Source organism: Nannospalax galili, unplaced genomic scaffold (assembly GCF_000622305.1).
Source record: "Nannospalax galili isolate Female #2095 unplaced genomic scaffold, S.galili_v1.0 scaffold375, whole genome shotgun sequence".
In the NCBI taxonomy this organism is placed as follows: Eukaryota; Metazoa; Chordata; class Mammalia; order Rodentia; family Spalacidae; genus Nannospalax; species Nannospalax galili.
Genome location: NW_008337054.1, coordinates 871,473 through 881,118, shown reverse-complemented (window position 1 = coordinate 881,118; position 9,646 = coordinate 871,473). Strand labels below are relative to the sequence as shown.

The 9,646-nt window shown below is 36.6% G+C and overlaps 1 protein-coding gene across 1 annotated transcript in view; it reads right to left on the bottom strand.

Moving 5' to 3' along the window:
• Nucleotides 1-9,646, bottom strand: part of Rngtt (RNA guanylyltransferase and 5'-phosphatase) — a 281,017-nt gene that overhangs the window by 193,063 nt on the left and 78,308 nt on the right. The window contains 1 exon segment of the mRNA XM_008831840.3: nucleotides 6,933-7,097. Coding sequence (XP_008830062.1) covers nucleotides 6,933-7,097 — 165 coding nt within the window.

Below are 9,646 nucleotides of genomic sequence, written 5' to 3'. Positions count from 1 at the left end.
AATCACTATGCCAAAAAATCTGAATTACTGTAACATTTTGTATATTGTTAAAACTGTAACTTTAATTGTAAAAAAAAAATTTTAAATAAAAAAAAATTTAAAAAAAAAAACACAAGAACCAACCATTACAATCCAAAACCATAACTGTGTACAACTATATTAGATGAGAGAAAACTTAATGTGGGAAAAACAAAAGGAAGCAAAGTTGTAAGTAATATGACTAAATACCCAGAAAATCCAATAGAATCAACAGAAAAAGTACTAGCAAAATACAGCAACTAAGTTGGTTAAGTAAGATCAGTATGAAAAACTCATCAGCTAATGAAAACTTACCCTGAATACAAAGCGTCCAAACTAAGACCCAACATGATACTGACTGATTGACTTTTATGTGTATGTTTTCTCTGCATGTATGTATGTAAATCCCTGGTACCCTTGGAAACCAGAAGAAGTTAGATTCCCTGAAACTGAAGGGCAGGTGTTAGTTGCCATGTGGATGCTGGGAACTAAACCTGGGTCCTGTGGAAGAACAAATAGTGCTTAACTGCTGAGCCATGTCTCTAGCCCCAACAGTCTAGGTTTTTAAAAATCTGATAAATATCTGTAAAAACTATTCAGGTAAGAAGTGAGTTTTAGCCAGATTTCAAAGTAAAACATCAATATGCAAAATTCCCAAGCCAGGTACAGTGACATACACCTACAATCCTACCACCCAAGAGACAGACGAGAGGATTTTGAGTTCAAGGCCAGCCTGTCTACCATAGCAAAACCATGTCTCTGAAAAACTAAATAAATACTAATAAAATGAGAAAAATAAAAATAACATTTATTCGGCAAGGAATTTATGTATTCCTATATACTACAAAAAAATCAGAAATTGATTTTTAAATATATTTACAATAGTATTAAACAACATGAAATAGATCTGAGAAAGATAAGCACAACCTATTATTAAAAACTGTAAGAATTGCTGAGAAAAGTTTAAAGATCTTCTATAAGGAGAACTATACTAGGTTGATGAACAGAAAAACTCCATTTATTTAGGATTCAATTCTCTCCTCAAACTCCTATATGTTCAAATCAATTCTAATCAATGATAGTTGGCTCCTTTTGTAGAAATAGACAGCTGATTCTAATACTCATATGAAACTGCAAAGGCCCAAATAACCAAAACAACTTCAAGAAAGTACAAATTGGGCCAAGCCTGGTAGTACATGCCTATAATCCCAGATACTCAGGAGGTTGAGACAAGAGAATCCCAAATTCAAGATCTGACTAGAGGACAGATTAAGTTCAAGACCAGTCTGGAGGATATAATGATACACTTGTCAAAAACAAAACGCCAAAGAAGCAGATGATGGAGCTCAGAGACAGAGAACACAAACAAGGTCCTGGGTTTAATTCCCAGTGCCATCTTTAAAACATACAAAGTTAGAAGATTAATACTATCTGATTTCAAGACATAAGCAGAAGTGACCAACACCGGTATCTGATTAATGACTGAGAAACAGATTGACAAAATAGCAGTCAAGAAATAAACCCAAACATACAACTTAAGTTCGCAACTAACTAAAAGCGTATTCCAAAACAGCCTGGGCTACAAAGTAAGATACTGTCTCAAAAAAAAATAAAATAAAATAAAATAACTATAAAATCATCATTAAGATTTTATAGTAAAATAAAGGTACAAAAGTGATTTAATGAAAACAGGACAGTCTCTTTAAAAATTGGTGCTTACAAACCGGATATACACATGAAAATTTTAAAGATCCCTGTCAACAAACTAAAAAGCCTAAATATATATAACTCTGACATACTTCAATTATGGTACACTGGTATCAATGACAATCTGAGCAAACGGAATAAAAATAAAGAATCAAAGTCATGAATACTAATACTGGGCGACAGGACACAAGACAGACTGTCAAACTGAAAACAAGTAAGTAAATAATACAAACAAGATACAGAATAGGATATGAAGGAATTTCCTCTTGATTATTCATGGCAAGAATATGAATAAAGGTATCTGCTTGTATATACATAAAGTAATTCTAAATACAATAAAAATGAACAGCAGGGATTTCTTTTCTGTGTCAGTGCAAACTGAATGGAGACATTTGAAACAAACTTTTTGCTGTGTGCTCTTAAATTTTTTTGTCAACCATATTTTATTTCTTCAGGTAATTCCATTTTAAATTAGCCTACAATCTGAAAATGTAAATAGAATTATAATTTGAAAAGCTGGTATGTGTTATTACTGTTATGTCATAACAATGTCTGTGAAACTTGAAAACTGAACAGCTCTTTATCCCTTCACTGTCACTGATATATTGAATTAGACATCACGAGAGGTTGCTAATAGAAGTATAAAGTCCTAAAATCAGAGTCCTGTCAAGATTGAAAATACACAAAACTGAAATTCTATTACTTTCTACAAGAAAAGTAAGGTAGGGCTAGAGAGATGGCTCAGCAATTAAGTATACATACTCCTCTTCCAGAGGACTTAACGTTCCATTCCCAGCACCCACGTCCAGTGGCTAACAATCACTTGTAACTCCAGCTCGCTTTATAAGGATCTGATACCTCTAGCCTCTTCAGGCACCTGCACTCACCTACTCATGTACACACACACAATTAAAAATCCTTAAGGACCATATGCCGATTTTACAGTTGTCAAATTGTTTTTGGTTTATGTTTTGTTCGGTTTGGTTTAGTCTGTTTCAGATAGGGTCTCCCAATAGCTCCAGCTGGTCTGGAACTGACTATACAGACCAGGCTGGCCTCAATCTCAGAAAGCCGCCTTCCTTTGCTTTCTAAGTGCTGGGATTAAAGGACTTGCACCACCATGCCCAGCACCAATTTTCTTTATGCCTAGTAGTAGTCAAAGAGAAGATAGCCTTCCTGATGAATGCTTTGCTATTCCTATTACCAATCCTACTAGCCAATAGAAAAAGTTACTGCCTAGCAATAACTCATCAGCTGGAATTCTTCTCCTGTTTATGAGAATGCTGTATCTCCTCGCTGTGAAAGCATGCCTCCCCTTTGCAATCTATAATCCAGAGCACTTCAGTCAAAAAAACTGAGGACAAAGAAAGTGGTAAAAACTTGAGAGCAGAGCTATTCATATTAAAAATTCCAAATGTGAGAACTGCTTTGCCAAAAAAAAAAAAAAAATCCATGATTTTAGAAAGGCATTACAAAAGATATATATATATGACTGAACATCATGTCTTCCTAGCTTCAGATCCTAGCTTTAGCTAGAGAACAGCTGTGGTATCATCCACTGGCAAATGTGGCTATCCCTGTGTCCTGAGGAAACTGTTTCATGTGCCCTACAGGAACCTACCATGCTGCATAAATACCAAGTCAGTGAACACATAGCATGTCAAAGCATCTGCATATACCCGATGCAAATCCTCCATATACTCTAAATGCTTTCTGGATTTCTTATAATACTTTTTATAATGAAAATGCTATGTAAATAGTTGTCCATTGTACTGTTGAATCAATAATGACAAAAAATCTGCACATGTTCAGTATAGATACAATTTTTCCCTAAATATTTTCTTTGACCGTTGTGTGTAAAGCCCACAGATGTGAAAGGCCAACTGTAGCTCAAAGCAGCACTGATTATGACTAATGGAATTAGACTATGTAAGACATTGCTCTTAAAGGTTAAACTATACATTATGATAATAAAAGCTGTTGAATTAATTTTAAAAGTGAATGCAAACTGAACCAACTTGGTTTCTGTCAAAGCTTTGCATTGTACTCAATATTTAGAAAATCTTCCTGTAACAGTACACAGTTCCAGTAGAACATTCTATGTTAAGCCTTGAACCTCATTTAAGGCAGGGCACTAAAAAGCAAAAGCTCTTGCTAGTGCCTCTATAGCATACCAAATGGTAGCACAAGTCAATCAGCAGACTCATGCCAAGCAGGTCTCCAGTTATTAATAATGGATAATGATAATTTGGTATTTATTAAAATGAAAAGATAACCTCTATTAACATATCCAAAGGCTAATACCAAATTAAGTAAAGCAGGTAAAATGTAACAAAGATGCAAAGCATCAAACTTGTGAGATTACCCTAAAGAAGAGTTTAGAACACATAACCACATTATATTGCTCTATATCCTGTACAATTATATCACAAACTCTTTTTTCCCTCAAAATAATTCTAGAGCTCAATATAAAAAGATCATTAGACTGGCTCCTCGTGGCATCAATTATTTGAAGACTCTAAACCTGGAACAGAACAGTGTTGTTTCTCCATTAGAAATTAATACTCCACCAGAATGCAACTTCTTGGAGGCAACATGTAATAGTGGGAACACATCTTGTTTAAGTCTCTTCAAAGTGGAGCTATAAACAGAACTCAGAGAATTCTAAAAAGAAAAGATGGCACCCAAGCAAGGCTTCTAAACCAGTGAAGATACAAACCTGGTTCTAGAAGCCAAGTTTCAAACATAGCATATCATTCCTGAGGCTTCCAGGAAATGGCTAGCTATCCATCTTCTTAATGTAAAGTAACAAATCGGCCCTGAAATTTCTGTAAGCTTTATATGCTTGTCCACATGGTCAAGTATGAACTATATGGTACCCATGCTCAAAACATGTTTCTGCTCTGATGGAAAGCAGAGTATCACGATGGCCAACCAACTAGCTTCATGAATTAGAGTCATCAATCAATGTTGCAAAGAAAATTAACCACTATCAAAGGTAGACATTTAAAACTACTAAGAAAAATGGAAGGAGAAAAAGAAGAGAGAAAAAGTTAAGAGATAGCTTTGGAGAATCACAAACCTGTGCCACACAAAAGGACAGAGAAGACACCATACAGAATGTGCACACAGAAAAAAATAAGACTGCCAACAAAGACATTAATGAGGAATGGAGAAGATTTTAAGAAAACAGTCAATATGTCGTATACATATCATGTCTTAAATGTAATAATATGATAAATATCTTAGTAAATACAATTTGTACAACAACAAGAATAGTAGGGTTACAGGGACAGAGAGATGGCTCAGCAGTTAGGAGCACTGGCTGCTCTTGTAAAGAACTCAAGTTCAGTTCCCAGCACACATGTGGTGGTTAACAACCATCCATAATACCATTTCCAGGGGTCTGAGGCTTCTGGCTGCCAGAGGCACTGCATGCACTAATATACATATATACATGAAGGCAAATAGCACATCTTTTTTTTTTTTTTTTAACTAAAGGGTAGTTAGTCTAAAACTGAGGAAGAGAGAGGATTAAAAAATATAAAGGAGGGGGCAAGAGAGATGACTCAGTGGTTAAGACTTCTGGCTGCTCTTGCAGAGGACCTGGGTTTGATTCCCAGCACCTGGGTTCAATTCCCAACACCCACATGGCAGATAACAACCGTCCATAACTCCAGTTCCAGGGGATCCAATGCCTTCTTCTAACCTCATAGGCACTGCATGACATGGGTACACTTAACACACATGCAGGCAATACACTCATAAACATAGAATAAAATCAATTTATATATATAATATATATGAGATAATGAGTAGAAAAATAGGGAGAGGAAACATACGCAGAATGAATGTGTTCACATGAGCGCTCAAGGCACACAGAAAACACAGTGGGTAGAAAAAACACCTAGAAGCTGAAGACAATTCCACAAAAGAATAAAGGAACATCTAGGCAGGCTGAAGAAACAATTCACTAGGTAAGAGACTTGCTGTCAAAGCATGAGGGCAGTGTTCAAATCTCCAGTACTCACACAAAAAGCTGGTCCTGGCTGCTCAATAGCAACTCACACCTATAATCCCAGCACTAAGAAGGTAGAGGCAGGAGGAGCAGGAGTTCAAACCCAGCCTCTGCCGTGCCATGAGTTTCAGGCCAGTCTGAGCTACATGAGACCCTCTCAAAATACAAACTGAAAAGAAGGAATAGGAAGGAGGAAGAGAGGAGAAAGAAGGAAAGATGAAAAAGGGACAGAGGAATTGGGAAGAGGAAGAGGAAAGGGAAGGAGGGGAAGAGAAAGAAATATTTCCAAGCTATGTTGTTCAGATAAAAATAGTCCCAGACCATTTGGTCCAATTCATTTTGTGTCATTATCAAAACAAAAATAAGAACCCTTCAGTGTACATGTGTATGCAAATGTGTATCATAAAATTTTTTTAAAAAAACAAGGTCTCGTGCCGGGCGTGGTGGCGCCCACCTGTAGTCCCAGCACTCGGGAGGCAGAGGCAGGAGAGATGTCTCAAAAAGACCAAAAAAAAAAAAAAAAAAAAAGACAAGGTCTCACGAGGCTGGAGAGATGGCTCAGTGGTTAATAGCACTGGCTGTTCTTGCAGAGGACCCAGGTTCAGTTCCCAGCACCCACATGGCGGCTAACAACCATCCATAACTCCAATTCCAGGGGATCCAACACCTTCTTGACTCCACGAGCACTGCATAACACAGATGCGCTTACATACACACAGGCAATATATTCATACACATAAAATAAAAAATAACAAATAAAATACTTAAGAAAAAAGAAAGACAGGGTCTCACCACAGAGCCCTGGCTGGCCTTGAATTCACAGAGATTTGCATATCTCTGCTTCTATTGTGTTGGCATTAAAGGTGTGTGCTACCATGCCTGGCACCATACCACTAAGTTTTAAAATAAGAATACATAGCAAATGCTGTTTACCTTCAGAAGAGGAGGAGCAGGCCTTAAATCATTTTCATTCAAAATTACTATATGGGTTTGAGCTTCTTAAAAAAGAGAATATGGAACAATGATGATTCATCACAAACTCCTCTAAGAAACGGACACAGCACAGGGTACATATCACACCAAGAATAACACTTGAGACCCTGGGTCACAGCAAAAAGTCATCCACATTCTTCTCACAAGCTGAACAATGAAACATGAACTGCCAACAAAAATCTTAAATCAGCTTTACCTTTCTTGAAATACTGATGTCAAAAAATGGTTTACTTCTGACGCTAAATGGTTCCTGTGTTTTGTTAATGAGTCCATTCTTCATTTTTTCATGTCGAGGACTTATAATTTCTCGTTCAATACACTGTAGACGAGTGTTAAAATCACAATCTCCAACTGGTTGTGCCTGAATTAAAAAGACAGATTTTAATTTGAGCATTAACAACTAAGTTATCAGCATAATTGTCAATGCTGCCATGCCATACACAATAGTCCATAAAATGACAATCTTTGGAGATGTCCAGTGCAATTTGCACAACCGTACATGCCAGCCCCAATAATTAGACTAATAGCTATTTTGAAATTATAATAACATGATAGATAGATGTTCAAAGTTTTACCATTATAAAAGGATAAAGTTCTCTTCCCCCAACCAACTCTGACTCTAGTGTCCTTCAGGCACATGTGATTTAATGCCACAGGATGAGTGTGTACACTTGGACATGGCCTGTCCAGCTCATGGTTAAGCCTAGCTGAAATAAATCCTCTAGTACTGGCCTAGGTAATGGTCTAGGTTAGAAATCACAGTCACTCCATCTAGACAGTTCTTTACTTTAAGGCTGAAAAACCTTCCTGTGACACCAGCACCACTCTTTTCTGCTTCTCCAATCTTTATTACCCAAACTGATGTTTTCACAGGAGTGGCAGCACTTGTTTATGGATGCTTCAAGATGTCTTTCTCTCAGCTTTGGAAGAATGACAACTTTTACACCCGACTAAGAACAAGTATTTAAAATGAGCAAGAACATGGGTATCTGATTTCTAAAATGCTCTCTTTACAAAAAGGATATAACTGTCTCTAAACTATCCAAATGACAGACTTGCCTAATGGTACTCAGATGCCTCTAATAGTAACTAGGAACAAACAAGCTCTTATTTTTTCAAGAAAATGAACACTATGTAAGTAGCCTAAATTCCTTCTAAAATACACATCACTTCACCAAAGCAACAAAAACAGGTAGAAAGCAAGGTCACTTTACATCCACGACTACAGTACAGGAAGCACTGAGCAGCCAGCTGAAGAAGCACTAGGAGCAGACTACAGGGATCACTCAAACCACTGAGGCACTAGATTCCTTGTGCAGTTCCTCATCATTTCAATATACTAACCACTGCTGGTAATGGAGTTCTTCAAAACACTAAAAATACTATCCCACCATAACTAAAATGTTTATGTGAAACCCAATGACATTGAAAACTAAGCTGAAATGCCTTAGTCAACTAATCTGGCCCCCAGTCACCAATCTCCTGTCATCTCCTTCTCTGACCCAAACATCAAGTATGCTAGCCAACCATCTAGTGCTCCTAATCTCCATGCTTCAGTGACTTCAGGTCAGCCATGGGTAAATGTCTTGCTCCCTGTCTCCAACACCACACGCTTTCCAGGCCTCCTGCTGTATTTCCAGGGCTGTCACAACTACTTTTCACATTTACATTCTCTTCTGTAGACCAGCAGTGGGAAATTTTGCTTTGATAGGAAATCCAATCTAAACATATGCCATAACAAATATATAAAATTAATTAATCTTAACAATCTATACATAAGGGAAATTGCATAATGTCATAGATCAGACCAAATAGAATAAATGCACAAAAAAAAAAAATCTTAAAAATTTCCTGTGCTCTTCTCAAATCCCAATGAATTGTTGTAGAGATGGCTTGAAGAAAAAAACAATCAATTTTGTCTCTTTATATCCAATACCTATAGTATTAGCATATAAACAATGATCCACCAAATTCTGAGAAAAGTAATAAGCTAAAGAACTAAAAAGATTTTAACTATGATGTTGGCTCTCTAGCAACTGTAACAGTGAGCCAAATAAATTGTCTTACATTAGAAATTACCCAGCTTCAGGGATATTTGCACCAGCAATACAAATTAATGAAAATCAATGAAAGCTTGATAATAATTATTAAAAATAAAATGCTTTCCATTATAAATGCATCCTAACATCAGATATGTGAAAAATAGGTGACAAAAACCTCAAGTATGTAATAGGTATACAATAGTGTTTATTAAATGAATTATAAATTTAAGATAAAAGCCATAACTAAATCACTTTTAAAATAAAATATAGATGATTTTTTTAAAGACACAAAACACAATCTTTGAGGTCACCTAAGTTTCACTGCATTACAATTAACATTTGTTTGTATTAGTGGGCACTAATTTGGAGATAATTGTTTGCCACGCATATAACCAAAAAAGGAACTCAAGCCCAAAAAAGATTACTAATTCAAATCATTAAGAAGAAAAAAGACAGACAACCAAATAGAAAACCTAGATGACGGTCCTGGAGATGGTTCAGCAGTTAAGAGCACTTCATGTTCTTGCAGAGGACCTGGGTTCACTTCCCCAGCACCCACATGGCGGCTCACAACCAATTGTAACTCCAGTTTCAGAGGATCCAATACCCTTTTCTGACTTCCATGGGCTCCTGCACACACATGGTACATAGAAACTCATGCTAGCAAACACCCATAATATGAATAAAATAAGTATTTTTAAAAACCTACAAGGATTATAACTTTGCAATGAAAAATCTCTCTCTCTCTCTCTCTCTCTCTCTCTCTCTCTCTCTCTCTCTGGAACTTGCTGTGTAGAACAGATATCATTTGCCTTTGCCTCTGGACTGCTAGTAATAATGGTGTGGCCCTTCAGACCTAGCCTAGAAC